The sequence below is a fragment of the Poecilia mexicana genome, unplaced genomic scaffold, assembly GCF_051168715.1.
Source record: "Poecilia mexicana isolate PSO_F unplaced genomic scaffold, ASM5116871v1 scaffold_22, whole genome shotgun sequence".
Lineage (NCBI taxonomy): Eukaryota > Metazoa > Chordata > Actinopteri > Cyprinodontiformes > Poeciliidae > Poecilia > Poecilia mexicana.
In genome coordinates, this window is record NW_028263391.1 from 16,590,238 (window position 1) to 16,611,148 (window position 20,911).

A 20,911-nucleotide genomic window follows, 5' to 3' on the forward strand; every position below is an offset into this window, starting at 1 on the left:
TTTTTCCAAAAATACTTTAATATATTTAGAAATATATAAATGTACAGATTAAAATGCATCTAATTAGAAAAAAAAATTACATATTTAAATGTTTAAGTGATGAAACATTTGAATGCATTTACATTAGTTTTCATTGCGTTAAAAAGCACAGAGCCAAGTTTACAGAAAGCACATGGGAGACTGTTGGTAGACAGTCCCACTTGTTGTTCCAGAGAATGGACAGTTAAATATGGACAGAGGACACAAAAGTGAGATTTTATGGGGAAAGTCAACAATGACACCACAGCGACTTTCACACTGCAAGTCCGACCGAGATCAGAACTGGATTAATTGCTGCGCATGGCAGTGCGGCGGCAGGTTTTTGCTTCCACCAGCTTTGATTGGCATTAGAATCACCTCAAGGAAAGATTTCAGCATGACCAAACACTGAGTCTGAAGAGTGTTAGAGAGCAAGCATTAAAAAAGGGGTTCAGACGACACAGACAGATGAAGAATATCCTGATTCCAGTTAGACCGACAGATGACGTGTTATTGGCACAGAGCTCTGACGATGATTGAGTTCGTTAGGATAATCCTGATTACAGTCTGGCACCGGGTCGATGTGACCTACCTCACTGCAACACACAGCCTGATTTATGTTTAGTGTGTCGTTTCCCACTTTTCCCACTGTTACCTTGTGTTTCAGAGAGTCAAACGGAAAACAGAAGATTCAAAACAAACTGACCAGAGAGTCAAATCCATTCAGTATTTAATATTTGCATTTGTACTGTTCCTTAAAAATGGATGAGGTCATGCAAAAGTGCTCATATAAATTCACCAAGAGATATAACATGAAAAGTAAATTGAACAAAGCAACAGAAAATATGGCTTCCCTTTTAAGAAACAGTGAGAAGCTAGCATTCAAAGTATGATCTTTATTGTAATGAATGAATGGGTTACCTTGACTACTCCTCTTTTTGCTTCGCTTAAAGAGCTTCAGCTGTTTCTTTGGTTCAGGGGCAACAGAGGCGGACACTTCCTCAGAGACGGACGGCACGTCTTCTGGTTCCTGCCCATCTGGCACGTCGCACCCGCTGATGCCCTCATCGAGTGCAACTACACTCGTTTTCGGTTCCGAGTGTTTCCTACTCCAAACTTCGTCCTCCCCACATGTCCTCACAGTTACATATTCTTTATCTTCACCATCTTGTCCCCTTGCTTCTGGTAAATGGCTTGTTTTGAGGTCTCCTTTGGGAAGTTCACCACATTTCCCGTTAGTGTCTGTAACAGATGAACCTTCTTGGTTATCGAGGCTTTTGCTAATGCCGGACTCATCTGAGACTTCATGCACCAAGGTTGACGCGCTGTCCAGCACGGCCTCAAGCAGGTCTGAATCTGACAGGGATGATGGACTGAGGACGCTAGTCTCTGTTGAATCTAAAGAAAAGCTGTTTGTATGCAGTCCTGGTTGAACTTCAGCCTCAGGTGGTGGTGGTGTTGTGTCTAGCACAGAGGCAGTGGGTTTCTCTCGGCCTTTACCGGCCTGTAGCGATGCCGGCCTTTCCAGAGGGGCGTGCGTCGTCGTAGATGGCTGTCCAGGGGTTGGATTGGGAGGCACCGCTGTTCCATCTTGGCCTGCACTCGGCTGTGGAGCTTGTGCAGTCTCTTCCGACGGGCTGATGAAGCCGTTCACTTCGCCTTCGGGGCGCTGGTGATCCTCTGAGTGAGGCTTGGTGGGAGTGGAGGGTGCGGCTCCTTCGTCTGCAGACTTCACACTTGAACCTGAAGGAGAGATGCAGGTTGTACTGACGGAGGTACACAGGGCCAGTCAGAAGTTTTCATCCACAAAGTGCGAGTTTCAATGGCTTTTAACTTTTAATGACTTGATTTGAAGAATTTTTTCAGGGAAAGAATGACTAAAAACGACCCACTGATAATTTACAAAGGAAAACAGTATAATAATGTCACGATTAGAAAAAAGGCAAAATTATAAAGAGACTAAAAATCAATATTTTGGTGCCTACTAATGTTTGCATAACCATCCCTAATCACCCATAAGCATATTTAATGAACAATCAGCAGAATTGGCAGAGCTTATTTGGTTTCTTAACATGACTGTGACTTTAGTTACAGGGTACGTTTTCTTGTAAATGTATTGAAGTCGTTTGCTGTGTAACCATTTCAAATAAAGATCGGTTCAAATATTTCCTCAAAAGCCAGCCATGTCAATCAGAGCATATAGACTCCCGAGCGGCACATATTAGATGAATTACTGTCCTTCACTGGTGAATCACATTAAGCAAAAAACACACAGCAGGCGTGACAAAGAGCTCATCAAGCAAAGAAACTCTATAGTAGCTTCACAAAGCAGCTGCAACAATGCTAGCTTAGCTAAATGCAGGCTGGGCAGAGAAGCACATATAATCTTAGAAGACAGGTTGGTGGTTTGCGGTTAAAGCATTGAGGGATGGAGCAAGGAGCTGAGGATGGAAACCACCGTCTCTTGTCCTTACCAGGTGGGCAGGCATCTCTACGCATTTCACTAGAGGAGAGGCTTTCCGAATCGCACCTTGGCCGGGTCTTTCTCAGGCTGAAACCTTTCCTGATGTCTGCCAAGAGGTGGTCGATGATGCAGCCATCGTTTTGTGGCATAACGCCTTTCTTTACTGCAACAAATAAGGTCATTAAAACAATGAAACATATTAGAAACACTTAGGTGCACATTCTGGTGAGAAATATACAATTACTGCTCGTAGGACAGATTTATGTTACAGCACTGGTGTTGCATAGGACAAATATACACTTTTTTGGTTATTTGGACATCAGAAGTATAAGGAATCACTTGATGCTGAGGAAATATTTACAGTATGCCCTTTATGTTGAATTTCTGGGAAGATATCAAAGCACCAGGGCTCAAAACTACATTTACTAAGGATTTGGGTTGCATATTAAGTGGGCTCATGGTGCTCATTACCTCTGATAAATGCCAAGGGGGAAATGGGAAAACTTTAGACCATTTTCTCATTCCAATCAATCAAAAGTAAGTTTGTTGGCGAAATCGTTTTGTTGAGAATGCAGCTTGCCTTTGAATAAAGAGCAGTCAGTCTTCTTGTTGGGAAAAGTAAATTAATGTCATAAAATTGTCAGGAGCTCAATTTAGTCAAAAAGTTATGATGTGCAGCAACTTAATGGCCCAAAACCGCAAAGCTGACCTGTCGGTTACGACACAGGGATGTTTAAACCCAACAGATGTGGAACAGTGATTTTCATTAGTGTTTGTTCGTCAAACTAAAAGAAACAAAAATCATAAAAGCTTAAGTAGGTGACTGGAAAGTTATTCTTTTGCCCTGGAAATTTTCTCCAACTTGATTAAAATAAATAAATAAAATCTATATTTTTGGGTCAGCATTTTAGATTTCGAGAGCAAAACTTACTTATTTTTCCATTCTCTCCCTTCCGTCTCTTGGATTCTTCTTCTGCCAGCTGCTTCTTTCTCTTCTCAGCCTTGGCAGCTTGTTCTTTCCTCATTTTGTTCTCCTTTCATCGTGAAACAAAGAGTGTCACCATCACCGATGAGTACCAAATATACACCACAATTTGTCTTTGAATCACTTAGGCGGAAACAATAACAGCCTTCATTCAACCTTGAGTCAATTGATACATATATTCCTAACTGAACTCCCACACATGCAAGTCGGCCTCAGCTGCGGAGTGTCGTACAGACTCCACACACACATACACACAAAAAAAGCGGTTTTAAAGTAAATCTGATATTATTTGAGATAACCAGCATTGGATTATTTTCCCCTCACCTTTAGTGCCTTGATAAAAAGTTCTCTGAAAGTCTTGATGGTTCCGAAGAGCTCCTCGAGCGACAGCTGACTCACATCTTCGCACAAGTAGACAGCCAGGTCACTCCTCTTCTTCTCGATCTCTGTGAATCTTTCATTTAAACTTTGGCACGCCTTTAGGTTTTCCTGCAGTAAAGAGCAAGGCCACCTCTTAGGATGTGATCCAGCTGCAGGGAAAGAAAACATAAAAGAAGCAAACATTTTTTCCTTCAGAGTGACCTCTTACCTCAAGGATTTTTGCGTATTGCTCCTTCACCTCATCCACAGAGTTTGACACTTTCTTGGCAGAGTCATTGAGCTGTTTGAGCAAAGCACCAGTTTCTGCCTGCATGGACTCCAAATTGGCCCTAGGAAGAACCCAAGCCCTTTGTTACATACATTTTACAGACCAGAGAATCTGAATGAAAACATCTGTGCAACAGAGCCACAAAAAAAAAACAAAAAAAAACAATAAATATTAAAAAATACATCCTATGTTGTGTTTCCAATTTTCTCTCCAAAGCAGATAAATCAGTTTTTAGAACAAACAAGAAAAACTACTATATATAGATGAGCCATTTAGGTTTGCTATGTCTGATAGACTACTTCTTAATTATGACAGATCACTGTCATAGTTAAACAGTTAGGAATTTTACAAAGCAATCAAGTTGATGTGTGACCAATCAATTTCAAGACAGAAAAAAAAGATTGAGTGATCATTTTTCTGTGGGTTCCATCAGTATTAAACATCTTTAAATCTGCAAATGGTGATAATCAGTAACCACTCTGACCAAATTATCCCTCTCCATGTTAAGCCACAATATTTAGCTTTAACAAATTTTGCTCAGTGTCTGAGCCACTTTGCACTTTAGATACTCAATTGACTTTTAATGGTGAGAAGAACTGCAATGACAAAAAAAAAAGTGGTCACAGCACCATATAGTGTCCTGGAATGGCAACTACAGCAGATGCAGATATTAAACGTGGAACTTTTCCCCAATCAACATCCAAAAATACCAACAGTTTCCAGACATGTATGTAAACAAGCCTAAGTTTCTCCTTTGGGTTTTAAGTCTCTAAACCCCTGATTTTATCTTCTTCCTCCTCACAAGATAAATGGCCTCAAAATTTAATTTCAAGAACTAAAAGTCAAGCTTAGGACTTTAACTGTATCACAATGCGTTTTCTGCAACCAGTGTATTATGCACTGCCGCCCAGGATCAGTCTTCTGCAGTCCTCAGCTGTGGTCTCAACTATTTTGTTCCCAATTTTTAATCATCATCTAAATGGATATAACAAGTACCAAAGGAAAAAAAAGTCATGAAAATGAATAAATATCTCTACCCTGCTGCTTTCTGACATATCTCTATGTCATCCGGCAGAGCCAGCAGCTCCTGGTGGTTCGCCTCTGCTTCCTTTGGAAAACAAGACGCAAAGTGGGTAATTAAACATGTTCATGACTGATTGAGAGGGAAATAAGTCTGGACAGCTGCTAGCCTGTATGTATACCTCCAGGATGTGATGAAGCAGCGTGATACGGCTCTTGTTGGCCTTCGTCTCCGTTAACTTGAGCAGAGAGCTGATCTTAAAACCCTCAGCATTTCCTGTGTGACTTCCCTGAAAGTAGATTGGCAATTTTAAAAAAATACACACGATGACTAAATATCACCTCAAGTAAATGCATAAAAGAGTGTAGGGGGTTGTTACATAGTTGAGAAAATTTCCAACATCAAGGATGAGTCTGCAGAAACTGGGCAGCAACGTGCTCATCTGGAGAGCTAGAAAAAAAAAAAAAAGTGTTACATACAGTTTAAGTATTTCAACTGACGTGCACCGCCAGTGTACTTACACTGGCAGGCCTCCTCGACAAGCTTCACTTTAGGCCTGAGCATCTCCAGCAGTGATGCCGTCTCCTCACACAGCAACATGCATTCAATTCTGAGCTGATAACTGAGGACATGGACAGGAAAACATGTAAAGTAGAGGTGCGTCACAATCATTGAAATTACCAGAACATTCATCCATTTCAGCAGCCGGATTCAAACAGTGAAACTCCTGTACATCAGTATTTTGATTCCATCTTGCAGCTGATGGAAACAAATTTTGTCTCTGACAATTTGATTACATAAGTGCAATTAAAAAAAAAAAAGACTTATGAGATATGCTGTACAGTGCAAGGAGTTTTCTGGGGGCCATTTGCCGTCTCTGAACTTATTGTTCTGCAGCCCTGAACTGCAATTCAGGAACGATTCAAATTTTACCCACCAACACAGAGGGAGACTTTATTTTTGACTAGGGCAAAATTATAGACAAATTAAAAATATTACAAAAGTGGATGCATTTCTTAATATTTTCCCATAACTTCAAAGGGAGTAGGGCCACAGCTATCCAGCAAGTCTTATTGCTAAAAATTTGACTACTTACATGTTAATCTCCTGCAAAAAAACATTAAATGCACTTAACGGATCATTGAGCAGTGTAAAATGTAGTTGCATGTGGGCCAAAAAAAAAAAAATTACAAAAATTACCTGTTTATTTCTTTGTTGGTATCTCATAAAATATTCAAATTTTCAGAAAAACAGAATTTTGAGTTTCCATTTGCTTTGAGCCACAAGCATAAAAAAACACTTGAAATATTTGAACATACAATATATACTGAATATACAAGTTTCACTTTTTTTTTTTAATCAATTCCTGGATTAAAACCTTTCAACGGCATTAAGACGTGCACGTATCCAACCACACAGGATGTTTGAAATCAAGCTGAGGCAATCTAAAAATGTGCGGAAAAGCTAGAAATAAAGCTGAAATTTACCATGGCATATTAAGCAGGGAGGTGTAAAAGCGATCAACATTCGCCAGCTTGTCTTTTTCTCCTTGGAAGGACTTCAAATTCTCAATCTACGCCAAAAATACATAAGGAATAAAACTTCAAAAATAGGTAATGAGTTAGCAGACAGGTGTGCCAAATCTATTTGAGTAAAGACTGCAACAAACCTCATGCTTCTCTGGTAGGAGCTTCATAAGCTGTTTTAGCGCCTCTACATCAAACCTGCTTCGGTCTCCCGTCTGGATCATGGCTATAAACTCCTCATTTGTGCTGAGCATAAAAACAAAACAAAACAAGTAAGATACTTATAGAAATATAGCATGATGCATAATAGGTTTTTTTTAGACAATTGAGAGTAAAATCTCACCATTTAAACTGCTTCAGGAATATGTTCATATTCAAGTTTTTCTTTGGATCAATGAATGTTATCTATAGAACACATAGAAGAGACAAAGATCAATGCGTTTTTAATCAATGCTGACAAAAAACACACGTGCGTTTTGTCTGAAGTAGTGTTTCTGAAGTGCTCACCTCTTTGGGCTCCTTCTTCACAGGAGCAGCTGCTCCCTTGTCTTTGGGCTCGGTGACCGGCAGACAGAAGAGCTCCTCGATGCTGCCGTAGTCTGGCTCATGAGGAGGCGGTTCTTTCTGAACCGACGCCCACATGGACTGACCATCTGCGCTCATGGAGGGGAAGAAAAAAAAAAAAAAAAAAAAGAGAACAGAAACCTGATTTAGGATCATTAGGATTAATGTTATATTCAAATATTGGTTTGCAAAAATGCAGTCTTTCTGGAAATTAAACAATGATTAAAAGAAGAAATTGTTTATTTTGATGAATCTTTCATTGGCATCAGTTTGGGGGTGGCATTCAGTTTCTATGCACCATGAAACAGGAACAAACTTTCAGAAAACTACAAAGATGCTGAAATGCTTAATCACTTTAAATCAAGGAAAACCCACAACCCACCTGTTTCCATAACAAAAATGTCATATTTACTGCTTGTTTCATAATTTGTTAAAGTAATATGTTTTTAATGGTACAAATCATTTTGAACAGCTTTGTTGCTGAAATGCGCTATACAAAAAAACTTGACTTAAAGATCAGATACAAAAGAGTCCACATCTTCAATTGAATTTTCAATCATTTTAATCACATACAATCCTTAAGTCTCTTTAGAAACTATTGGAATTACAGAACTGTCAATTCTTCATCTGTGAAAACAGTGAAGTCTGGAATAAAGTTTTTTTTTTTTTTTTTAAGTTAGTGTTTCCATTATTTTGCACTGCAAAACAATTATGAAAGTAAAAGACAAACCCATGTGAAATGTATTTTACATGGGTAAAATGTAAAATGCATTTTTACATTTCCAGAAACTCCCAAGTTTCTGGAAGAAACAAAGAGTTTGGGAGTTTACAAAATAAGGAATTCAAATTGTTCTGGTGATTTCCCTGAGGTTCTGGGCATGATGGAACAAGTCAAAGACGCACCGATAAGGCCTAACCTTATGCCCCCCCGCCTAGTAGTGTGTAATCTCTGTTATTGATATCAATACAGCCCTGACCAGTTGAGGCAGAGACTCCGTTAGACCTCTGATGGTGTCCTGTGGCAGCAGAGGTCTGGAGTCCATTGAATACACCACATCCTAAAGATGCTTTAAAGGATTGAAATGTGGGGAATTTGGAGGCCTCGTCAAAATATTAAGGTTGTTGTGCTGCTCCTCAAACGAAACGGACAACTTTTTTTTTTTTTTATCTTTTGGCAGTGGCATTATTCAAGTAAAAGAGATAGCAGCCATCAGGGAATACTTTTAGCTGAACAGGGGTATAGCATGTCAGCAGCAACCCTTAGGTTGTTGGTTAGTGTCACAGGAAAATCCTTTGAAGGAAGCCCCTAAGCTTGCAAATGCCATATAAACGGCAGGCTGAAAAAACAAACAAGTCTTGCGGTTCCATTGCACTTAGGAGTTTATTTTTGAAAACCTTCACGCTGACGTTAAACACCCGAGTCCGAGTTAATCTTATGTACGAGAATGCAATGACGACTTGCCTGCGACAGAGCGAAGTTTCTGCCAGTTGAGCTTCTTCATCTTCAGAGTGGGGCATCTGCTTGGCTTTGACGGGATACTGGAGCCCAGGATCTGGCTACTCTGAGGCACAATCATCCCCGGCGGAGGAGGTGGAGGCGGAGGCATCCCGGGTAACGGAGGAGGAGGTGGTGGTGCACCACCCATTCCTGGTAATGGTGGCGGAGGGGGAGGCATGCCCGGACCATATGGTAGTGGTGGGGGTGGAGGAGGCATTCCAGGCAGTGGAGGGGGTGGCGGTGGAGGAGGCGGCCCACCCAACCCTCCAGGTAGCGGTGGTGGAGGAGGCGGCCCACCCAACCCTCCAGGTAGCGGTGGTGGAGGAGGCGGCCCACCCAACCCTCCAGGTAGCGGCGGTGGAGGTGGAGGTGGTGGCGGGGGAGGAGAGGCACACAGAGGCTTCTGAGTGGATGCTGTGTTGGTGTCCTGCTCATCTCCATCCTCCTGATCCAGACCGGTCTGCACAGCCTTGTCCGCCTTCAGCACAAGCCCGTCTATTTCATGGTGGCCTTCGCAGCTCCTCCCCTTGAAGAACATCAGCCGCTGCATGATCTTCTCACAGGACTCCATCTGGGCTGGAGCACACAAACGCACACAGCAACGAACGACACTTAAAAGCATTTCTCACGCAACAACAAAAGCTTTCAGCCTCGCTTTAACGATGCACTTAAATCCATCTTCCTGGGTAAATGCTCGCCTTCGCACGTTAATCATGCCATTAGCCTCCTTTGAGTGTCGTCTTTAGTGAATGTGTTGCCGTTGCAGTGCTGACTCACAATCCTGAGCGAGGAGTATGGCTCTGTTGGTGATGGACTCCAGAGCCAGCCAGATGTCGGTTCGGCTCGGCTCGAGCAACAGAGCGGACTGCAGGATGGAGAGCAGCTGGAGGGAGGCTGGAGAGCTGCTCACCTGCACACACATACGAGTTAGACATGGGAGAAAAATCCTCGTGGATAAAATCTGAAACCTGCAACTTTGCAGCCGCTTCACATATTTCTCTGAATATGGAAAGACACAATTGCTCTTGTTCCATTAATCCAAGTGTTTTTGTTCCCATTGCAAATGGTTAGATTTTGTTTTGTTTGAAAATATGACATCTCTATAAAGAATATTTTGATGTAATGATGACAGATTATTTCCTAGGAAAAGATAATTCCTCTTTAAGTTTAAAAAAAAAGGAGAAAAAAAAAAAAAAAAGGAGAAAAAAAAAAAGATATTTTGCTCCCACATCAGTTTTTTCTCTCCATGTTTTCTGTCTGCTGTTCTGGTACAAACTAATTAGAAACAGCAATGAAGTTTGTCCTTCGGAGCTGCAATGTTTCTAACAATAAGAGTTCAATATTCGATTAATAATTGGGTTTACAAGCGGTACTTTAATACATCATCTACACTGCCCCGAATGAAACCGAAGCCTGTATTTATTCACTTTCTACTTAATTGGATAACGCCAGCCGTTTGCTGCACTCACCTTGTTGAAGAGTGCGGTGAACACCTCTTGGTGATTGCTCATATCGATGCCTCCGTACACTCGCAGCAGCTCCTCCTCATCTTCCGCCATTGCCTCCTCGAAAGCTTCACATTGAATAATCAAGTCTTCGTCCTCTTGATCCCTGAAAACCAAATATTGTAGAGTGAAATCGGTTTAATTCAAGCTCTAAATCTCTGTCTCCAATCCAAAGGTAAAATTTAAAATATCTCAGTAAAGCACCCTGGGATTTTTGTGGTTTAGAAGCTCATAAAAACATGGTTCAACTTTGTTATTCTTTGTTTTACCAAATACTGCAGTATGCACAGGTATGTTAAAAGAAATTAACACATAAAGAGAACTGTATAAAAAGTGCCTTTTTATACAGTTTATTATGAGCCTGTGCGATTAGTTTACATTTATGATTTTCACTTAAAAATAAAACAAAATACACTGCTCAAAAAAATAAAGGGAACACTCAAATAACACATCCTAGATCTGAATGAATGAAATATTCTCATTGAATACTTTGTTCTGTACAAAGTTGAATGTGCTGACAACAAAAATCACACAAAAAATCATCAATGGAAATCAAATTTATTAACCAATGGAGGCCTGGATTTGGAGCCACACACAAAATTAAAGTGAAATGTTCCCTTTATTTTTTTGAGCAGTATATTTCAGATAGATGACTAACTTTTAGAAAATAGTACAGTAAATACATTCTGAGAACACATACAATTATTTTCAAGACTTATCCTGTTAAAAATAATATTCCATATCTTCTGTACCTCTGCAGACCGCAGGGAATCAGTTAAAAACATTTTAATGAGGCAGAGGTGAAAGTGTTTAAACAGCCTTCTTGACTGCTAAAGCCTATGCAGCTAACCTTCTTTTCTCCATATTTGTCCTGCAAATTATTATGCGAGTATTTCTCCAAGTACCATTAGAGGCAGATCAAGCAGTACCTGCAGCACTCATCCACAGCAGGCTTACCTTAATTTTGGCAGATTGTCAAGTAACTGGAGGCCTGCAAAAACAGAAACAATAAAAAAAAAAAAAAAGCTCAATCTATCACAACATTAACATTTTAGATTTTTTCTAAGGTTGTCTTAACAATCCTTCAGCACTTGGGTGCTGTTAGTTCGGCGTCAATGTCCGGAGATCCCAGGTGAGCAATCATATAGTAGGAGGGGTCAATCAGGTGGCTAATTGCTTTTGATGTGGTGGGAGCTGACATGTTTGTTTAGCTGCAGCTCCCTTGTCTGCCACACTGATTTCTGGGTGCTGCTCCTATGGGGGAGCAATGTGTGTTTTCTTAAGGCTCAGATTTCCAGATGGCACCTCGTCTTAAAGACATGATTAAACTCTTAAATTAGTTTGATCCATCCATCCAAGACCGATGGCAGTTTCTCAGGCACGAGCTGTGCTGCTAAACTTGTGAAAACAGAATGTTGCACACTCTTAGTTCTCAGGCGTTTTGTGTGAGAATTAGGCCATTGGACCTATTCTTAGCTGGAGACGCAGTGGCAAAGAAATGTGTTACAAAGCTAACGCCGCTGACCTTCTGCGTCCACGGGCAAACATTGCGATCACCTTGTTCGCAAACTGGACGACTTACCGATGAACTCCTTTCTGATTTTATCTCTCTGTCTCAGGTCATCTGTGCTAAAGATGAGCGCGTTGATGACACTGAGGAGTGTGACCATGTATGGGACGTTATCTGCGCCCTGCAGCTCGTTCATGATGACGCTGAAGCGATACTGCTGTGTCTTCAAGCCCTGGAGGAGGGAGAATCGGACATGAGTGAGGAACCAGTTAGCTAGTGCCAGCTCCAAAGCAGGTGAGCATGTGGCAGATGCAGCCGTTCTGCTTGCCTTGTAATGGTCCAGAGCATCCAGAGCCAGGCGGTGACCTTCTGCAGAGAAGATGCTGAGGGCGGCGAGGAGCTCAAACACCTGCTTCTTCACCATGATGTTCGAGGTGTCCAAGGCTGCAGAATATTTGTATTGTCAAGTTAAGTTCTCACACTTTTGGTTTGGTAAATCAATTTTTTTTTTCTGCCTCATTACTCTAATTATTGTCTTAAGTTCAAGCAGGATGCGTTGTCTCGCTGTCTTTGAGATTACTCAAACTGAACTTTGCAACCCATGTGGCATTTTGCCTCAGATAAGAGTCCAATATTTACAGTGGTCTGAGAATGTCCTGAAACATTGCTCTGTACAGTGTCTTCCAACTTCACTCTACTGGAAGGGAACAATTGTTCATTTGCAAAATAAAAAAAAAATCAATACTAATCCATTTTTTGATCTGATACACTTATTTATATGTGAAGAAGTCACTTCATTAGAAAATTGAGTAATATTTTCTTATTATCGAGAAAAAAACAGCTGTTGACCTTAAATGGTTGCTAGAGAATATTACAGCATCTAAGGAACATTGAAGATGGCTTAAACATGAATTTAAAGCAGGAACAAAATAGAAAGCAATGCCTCAAGCTTTGAACATCTGAAAATGCATAGAAATTGGTATAACAGCAAACCAAGATGGTAACTATGAAGGAGCTGGAGAGATTTATGGCTCAGGAGACACAAGACAGTTATTCATGATTTACTCCATAAATCTGACTAAATCTGCCACTGTTGAAAGAAAATCAGAAGATGTACTTTGTGCGGTTTGGCTAAAGCCATGTGTGGGTGGAGGGCCGAGGCAGATGTGTGAAAGAATCTCCTCTGGTCACATGACAAAACAAAATTTTGTAAAATAAATGCAAAATAATATGAACTCTGAACAGACGGTTACCATGGTGAAGCATGGTGATGGCAGCATCATGCTGTGCAGATGCTTTTCATCAGCCGGGATAGTGAAGTTAAAGTCGAAGGGAAGATGGTTGCAGATAAACAGGGCATTCTTTGACCTTTAGCTATTTCGTAGAAAGTCCAGAGTAGGACGTCTAAAGTTGCTCGGTAAAAACGAACACAAATCTTTTCAGCTATTTTGCCAATAAAGATTCAGAAATCCTAAATAAATATTTCTGTGCACCATGAGAAATCTCTGTTAAACACATTGAGGTTTATGGTTTTAGCATGACAAAAAGAGGAAGAGTTCGAGGGGTATGAATGTTTTTGCAAGGCAGTGAGTGCATGACAGGAAACTTCGGCTCAGCAGAATGAGTCACAGAGAATCCCTTCATCTTGTGGGTTATGACCAACACAACAAACATTACATAATATTGGAAAGGGGTGATTAACTGTCCCTCGGTTTCTTTTTTTTAAATTAACTCAAAACTATGAAGTGGAGCACGTGCTTGAACGAGGCGTCTGAGACATGAACACATGTCAACGAGAAAAGCTTGTTGAACCCACCTTGCGAGAGCTTCCTAATGTAGCCCTCATTCTCGATGATGAAGTGGATCCCCGCTGACGAGTTCATCACGGCTCGGACGCAGCTGACGCACGTGAGCTGCAGCAAGGCGTCGGCAATGCGGGAGCACCCGCGGCCCGAGAGCCGGTCCAGGGCCTCCAGGAGCAGATCCAGCCCGCTCAGCTCCAGAAACTGCACCATCCATGTCTGGTCGCTGCCTTCCAGGCGACGCTTCAGGCCCGAGTAGTTTACCACGGTGGGAACCTGCAGCAGCCTGATGCACAGCTCGGGGTCGGCGCTCTCCAGGTTGGCCTCCTGCTGCGTGTCGGAGTCCTGAGAGGAGCCCAGGCGATCCCTGACCGCTGCCCACTTCTTTTTTCCATCGGACATCCCTGACATGGTGCTCGGCTGACCTGCAGGGCAGAGCGATGAAAAGCATTAAAGGTTTTGTCAGTAAAAGAGGACGAAAATCCACATTTCCTTTCAACTATTCTTTAGAAGTGATGACAGGTTATTTTAGACGGCTAAAAGGGCCTGCCAGGGACTGATATCCAAGAACCATGGCTGCTATATATACACAGTGCAGTCACATCTATCTAAACAAGAGGAAGCAGGCTGACAGACGGCCTTATCGGAGGGAATAGAGAATGGGAAACGGCAAGTCTGCACTTTGTGGATGAGCAAAAGATATGTCAGCAGTCCAGTCATCAGAAGCTCTGCCAAAAATTCCAGCTTAATCTCACAGTAAGCTCAACTCAGAGAGTTTGCGTTTTAATCCATAAAAGACAGCGGCACGCAACAATTTGGTCCCTTTGGAACAAGACTTCTGTCACTTTAAATAATCTATGAGAAAACAGGGATCGTTTATAAGCTAGAGGAGAAAGAAAGATTAAAATCAAACCTTCACTTCAACATTTTAACAAAGATGAGTACATGTTATTCTTCTTTTGTGTAATAATAAAAAAACAACTCAAAAGAACACCAGGCGAAGCAAACAAAGGGTGAAGTTAAACCAAAGTTTTTCCTAAAGCTTTTACTGTCTGTTATGTAAGAAGGAAATGGCAGTGAACAGGAACGGGAAGGTCATGATGAATGGAGACCCAAAGCATCCTGAAACTCATCACTGCCTGTAGAGCAACACATCCAGGATTGTTGGGAAGAGCTGCGAACTGGGGCTGCTCTGTTTTTCCCAACAGCACAAATATCATCTTCAAGGATGAGCCATCTGAAGGAAAAACTTTGCTGTGAACTAAACTTCTTCTGCTTTATGAAAAGGCTGGAAATCCCCACAAACAAGCCAGCCTTAAACGAAGCGCTTATAAACTGTGCTTTTTAAAGATGTTACTGCCATGGAAAGATGGAATGAGGATGATTTCTAAAAATGTAAATTTTCAATTGGTCCACACTGAATTTTGATGTTGTGAAAATGCTTTGTTTCATTATGCAATTGAAAACTCATACAATATCTAGAGATATTCACGCAGAGTGTTATATTTCAAGCGTCTATATCTCATTTTTGATTATTTTTTTTAACACATTCCTCTTATGTTTTGCAAAAACAGTTGGCCTGCAGACAGTCAAGTCTCCACAAACAACTCGGCTACCCATGCTGCTGACTTAGATGAGATCCCTCTCTGTGGGAGGGTTAGCTACAAACGGTTCCTGCTGAAAAAGGTGAATGTTCAGAGCGCTTTATCCAAACATATCAACAGGAAGTTAAGTGAGAGGAGTGTGGTCATAAAGATGAGGATGTGATACTACATACCCATGAATTCAGAGAAGTTGAGGCCTGCCATTAAAACAATGTGGGCTTCCTTTACCACTCAGTGGTGCCATGTGCTGATTATTTATATACCATGATGCCAAGCATTGATCCCACACATATTGTAGAGCACAGGGACATAACGTTCGTAAATTTTGACATCAATGGACGCAGCGTCACTTGTCTCAATTTTTACCACACCTTTTTCTTCCACTGAACTTTCCATTAGTATGCTTGTATACATCGTGATTGAAACTGCTAGCTTCTTTAGCAATGCTCTTTTGTGGTTTGCCATCCATCTGACAAAAAAAATCTGTTGGACAACTGTCAAACCAAAAAATCTTCTGCATGATTATAAAGTAAAATAAATCTATTTTGCTTCACATTTTAAACCAAACAACTACAAAAAATTTTAACTTTTAATGATATCTTTATTTACTGAAATTTGAGTTTCATCTTTAGCATCTTTAGCAAATTCAGTGACCTTTTAGTGGCATAGAGATTCACAAGATGAAAAAATAATAAACTCTTTGCAAAGGTTTTAAGCTCAAACGAGGCTTAACATTTATGTGAATATGGCACACCCGTTGAAAATTAATGCATTGACAAAACTGTGCAGAAAGAAAAAAAAAAGCATATTTAGTGCAGGCACAAATGGACACATGTACTGCACAACTGGCCTTTTCTGGCAAAAACCACAGAGCAAATTCCCCTTCTTCTTAATAACTGCCATAAACTCCAGCCTGAGTTCCTGAAAAAGCGCATTCCCACAGTCAAATTCAGGCTAAAAAAGGGAATCTCTTTCCCTAAAAACATTAATATAAATGTTTAAACCATAGTTTTCGGAGGAGCCTCGGTTTTAATATTGGGTTGCTGAATGTGCTCTGCTGATGATTTCACACTTGGAATGCATCACATATACAGATGTGGCACTAAGTTATAAACATGGGGGGAAAAAAAAAACAAAACACAGCGCTCTATGAAAGGTCATGCAAAAACAATCCTGAAGTGCTCTGCTTTACCCTGCAGTAATGATGCCTTCCCTGAGAGCCATTACTGCTTTTAAACTACAGAAACAAGCAGCTCGCAAATTGCTTGTATGAGTCGCTTTTCTGAAAGTGTTTGGCAGAAAGAAAAAAAAGCGACATCAGATCTTAAATCGCTGCGTGGTGTTAAGGTAAAAATTGGAATTATTTTCTCACATTTTCTGGTGAGACATTTGTCAATTCTGACTGCAGCATTTTAGTCCTGCTGCCACTGTGAAGAGTGTTACCGTGGCAGCAAGCAGGCAGACAATGGCTGTTCACAAAAGGCCTTCTGAATACCCTTCAAAGAGCTGTGTTCATCTCTGACACATACACACACACACACACACACACACACACACACACACACACACACACACACACACACACACACACACACACACACACACACACACACACACACACACACACAAAAAGGATGGAATGCTCCCTGCACTGTTCAGGCTAAAAGCAGTTATGCTCTGTGATCTTGTTTCTTCTTTCACTTTCAGTACATCACGCTTTGATTAGGAGCTGAGGAGCAAAAGTCCCAAGTTGACGTCTGAAATTTAGGGGAATTTTAACAGTTAGGAGAGCTGTGCTAAACGGATTCTGGTTCTGTTATGACTAAGACGCGTCAGGCAGGCTGGAGTGCGAACTTTGAGCAGAACTTCCAAGGCTGGCTTGGGAACTTTTGTGAGGAAAATTTTATAATGTGCTCCTCACCCCTCTTGTGCTTTAGATTGTGTCTGCATGATCTTATCATGAGATTGGTCAAGCTGCATCTAGGTGTAACTTCCCCAACCCATCCATGTTGGGCTCCCCTGGAATCCTTGGTGCATAACAATCAAAGAGTCACACCTATAATCCAATCAAGCCTTTCTTCTCTTTGTTGGGAAATACCCAGAGACGGCAACAACCTGCTGCTATATGACCGGCTGACCAGAAGCTATAAAAGGAAGCCAGAATTCACTGTTAGTCAGAGCAGACTTGACAGACTTGCAAGGTTTTAATATATTTCTTATTTTCTTCTCATCCAGACTCTTGTTAAAGTATTTTTTTTCCCCACAACACTTTTCAAAGGGAAGGAAAGGACTTTCCCAGGACAGGAAACTAGGCACGTGAGAAACATGTCAGCCTAACGGTAGAAGTTCCCTTTTTGTACGACGTGCCTTTTCTTCACAAAGATTCAGATGTTTAAGTGACAGTCAATGAATTTGAAGATCATTAAGACTTCATTTATTTCAATAATTTAATTCAAAAAGAAATAAAAATAACTTTGTCTTATGCTGTTTGCATAAGTCAACATCAGTTAATTTACGTACTTACAGGTCATAGCTTGTAAAAACTCAAAATTCTGTTTCTAAGAAAAGACAAAAAAAAGGAGAAACAAATTGATTTTTAAAAGCAGAAATGTGGACCAATGTAGGTCAATTTATTAAAGACTGATGTGTTAAGGAGGCTGAGGTTGCTTAATGGGAGCCTTCAGCTTGCCTGCGCTGTTGAGTCTGGTGTCTCTAATCTCTAATCTTCCTCTTGGCAGTGCTACATATTTTCTCTGGGGGGTTTAGGTCAGAAGTTGTCTTTCTTGGCTGCCGGCATTTTGGTCACTTCAGTTTACTGTATTCAGTAAAATAAAGTCTTTGGTTACGCTTTTAGTATGGTGGTTGTTATTTAAATTTTGTCTGCTCTTTTAGTCCCTTATATCCCTCTCTTTAGCAGTAGATATAGTCGAGGTAAAATATTTCTGGTGTCTCTTATTCAGAGGTGGCTTAAAACAAGAAAGGCAGTTGTGGCACATGTTCGGCATACATCTGTGAGCGGTTGCTCTTAACGCACTGATTGCAGCCAAAGTCCATCCCTTGTGAGACACAACGAAAGGTTAAATTAACTTTGCTTCACAAGGAAATCAAGGCAGTTGCCTGTGCACAGTTTTCCTTCCACTTAACTTTCCATTAATATAAATGGACCCCACATTCTATCAAAACCCAGCTTCTTTAGCAATAAACTTTTATGGCTTGACCTTGCGTAAGGTGGCAATGATCATCTGTTGGACAAATGTTACCCCTTTCACTTGTGCACTTTTTTTGTTTTACCATGTGTTATCCTTCCACTCAACTTTCACTTAATACTTGGATATCTCATTAGCAATTATCTTTTGTGGCTTAGCCTCCCTGTGAAGGGCGTTGACGCCAGAAAATCCTCTTCAACATCACTGTCTAAGTCATAAAATAAGATGTTAAACTGGTTTATGTAATATTAAAATTTTCCGAGAAACTAAATTGTGTATTTTAAATATCTAAATAAACCAAAACAGACACTAGAAATATAACACTCTGTATATAATGAATCTGTTTGAACTGAACTACTGAAACAAACGTCCATTTTGATGATATTCTAATTTTCTGAGCCGAACCTGTAGTGCACCAAACTGTCAGCAATCAAACCCTGCATTTGCATTTTCTCTTCAGGTAGATATTGGCACCTTTAATTCGTCGACCTTGTCTGCCAGAGCTCCCACGTGTACTGCTAATAGCAGGCTGATTCACCGCACACAAGACATGCCTCCTCACAGATCCTCTGCTTCCAGCGCCCACACAGCAGCCCACTGCCACTGTGGCGGCATCAACACTTGTGAATGTGCAGAAACATCTCCACGGCTTTATTTCCTCTAAAGCATATGCTGAGGGATTTTTTTTTTTTTTTTTTACACTTGCATGTTATTTCTTCCTCGTTTGTCTGCTAAACCAATTCAAGAAAGTCAAAGATTTAGATTGAACTAAATAAGAGGGGGTGTTTGCAATATTTTCACCAAGCCATTTTGTTTCATCTGCATGGACATGCAAGACTGAGGAAGGACGATTTGACATCAAAACTGCCCCTTTAAACTTCTATGGAGTCCTTGGAGTGAATAAAAACAATTAGTGGAGCTCAAAAATGCCAGAGAAAACATCTGGGGCTTCTCTAAGTCATCTCCTCCCTTCTGTGTTTTCAAAAGGGAGTGACCAGTTTTAGTCTGCAGGCACATATTCTGTGTTAAAATAAAACATCATGCAGTGTTTTACTTTATTTTTTCTTTACAAATGTTCCCTTTCCAGACAGCAAATTTTAGCAACTGATGGGACATCCAAAACCATGTGTTACTACACACTTGATTCAGAAACACCCTTACAACAACATTCCTCTGCGTGGATTCTTGTTTATTTGATCACCACGTCCTTCCTCCCTTCCTCCTGCCCATAGGTAAATATAGCTCGCTACAGTTTGGTCGCTTGTTACCTCCAAGATGGATCGACAGGACTGTTGCATCCTGTCACACAGACTCAGTCTGCATTGAGCGCTGGCACGTTGTTAGAATTAGCACGTCTGTGTTTTCTGTTTGCGACATTTCCACATGACACGAGACATAACATGACAGTCCGTAAACGAGAAAGATTAGAAGAATTAAATGTGATCACATTACAGATCACAGACTGAATGCAATGCCATACCTGGTTTTATTCCATAAATACTCTCTCAGTTTGGAGGAAAAAAAAAATCGCTTCTTCCTTAGACTTTTACATGGCGGCGCGCGTTGCAGGCGTTTTTCTTCCTCTTCCAGACAATAGACGAGATGATGACCCCTGATGGTTTGGGCTCTGCTTGGCAGGACAGAACCCTTTCCGTGGAATGCGGACCGCAGCCTGCCGCTCTCCAGTCACCACGGCTCCTTTACTCACTTCTACAGGAGTCAATGTGGCAGCGACACCGAGCTACAACATCCGGTTAGACTTTTCAGAATAATTTGGTTTGAATCAAGCTAGTACCATATGAAAAAAGTAGGCATTTCCGGGATTATCTCAGTGAATCAGAACATACTTACAATTAGAATACTACAAAGAAGCAACTAATTAAATAAATAAATAAATAAATAAATAAATAAATAAATTTAAAAAAAAGCATAAATGTTACATTTTGATCACGACTGTCCAGTTGTCCAGTTATTAACACTCTCTAAAAGGAGGATATGTCACTATGCAATTCAAGCATAACAATGGAAAGTTAAGTGAAAGGAAAAGGTGTGGTAGAAAACTCATACTGAAATTTGACTAGAACTATCACACTCCTGGTGTTCAGAGATAGTGTCAGAAGCATCTCGGCAGGGAAAAGCTAAAAAGGTATGCGCTTTAGGTCAGAGTTACAAACTCCGCTTTCTAGATAAAGTAAATTTATTTAATTTGGAAACAAAGGTTCTAGAGTCTGAAACAAGAGTGGAGAGATGAAGAATATAAATTACATAGAGTCCAGGTTCTCAGACCTTGATGATTTGTAGAGGCATGTCATCTGCTGTATCCATTCTGCTTTCTCAAGGTCATACATAGTCAGCTCAGCCATCCGCTAAGGAATTTTATCACTTTATTCATCCTTGTCAAATGTGCTCAGAGTCTATTCAGTCTGTTCTAACTACACTGTGACTCTTCAGTTAGAATGCCTTGAACCTGTTCTCCATTCTCCATTCCCTCCTGACATCGCTGGAATTTTGTAAATACACAAGAGTAGCTTGAGCTGGTGGAATGAAAATCTTATTAGC

At 40.8% G+C, this 20,911-nt stretch overlaps 1 protein-coding gene across 1 annotated transcript; it reads right to left on the minus strand.

The window, feature by feature from the left end:
* inf2 (inverted formin 2) lies at window positions 1-20,080 on the minus strand. Its single transcript, XM_088002862.1, has 21 exons — window positions 19,833-20,080; window positions 13,557-13,967; window positions 11,813-12,184; window positions 11,188-11,221; window positions 10,195-10,336; window positions 9,503-9,635; window positions 8,690-9,301; window positions 7,171-7,316; window positions 7,007-7,068; window positions 6,807-6,909; window positions 6,625-6,710; window positions 5,659-5,759; window positions 5,517-5,587; window positions 5,319-5,426; window positions 5,154-5,224; window positions 4,057-4,177; window positions 3,792-3,956; window positions 3,414-3,516; window positions 2,493-2,645; window positions 940-1,761; window positions 1-673 (listed from the first exon to the last, which is right to left on the minus strand). The coding sequence occupies exons 2-21, from the start codon at window positions 13,951-13,953 to the stop codon at window positions 612-614; spliced, it is 3,864 nt and encodes a 1,287-aa protein (XP_087858988.1). The 5' UTR covers window positions 13,954-13,967; window positions 19,833-20,080; the 3' UTR covers window positions 1-611.
* Window positions 20,081-20,911: the final 831 nt, after the last annotated feature.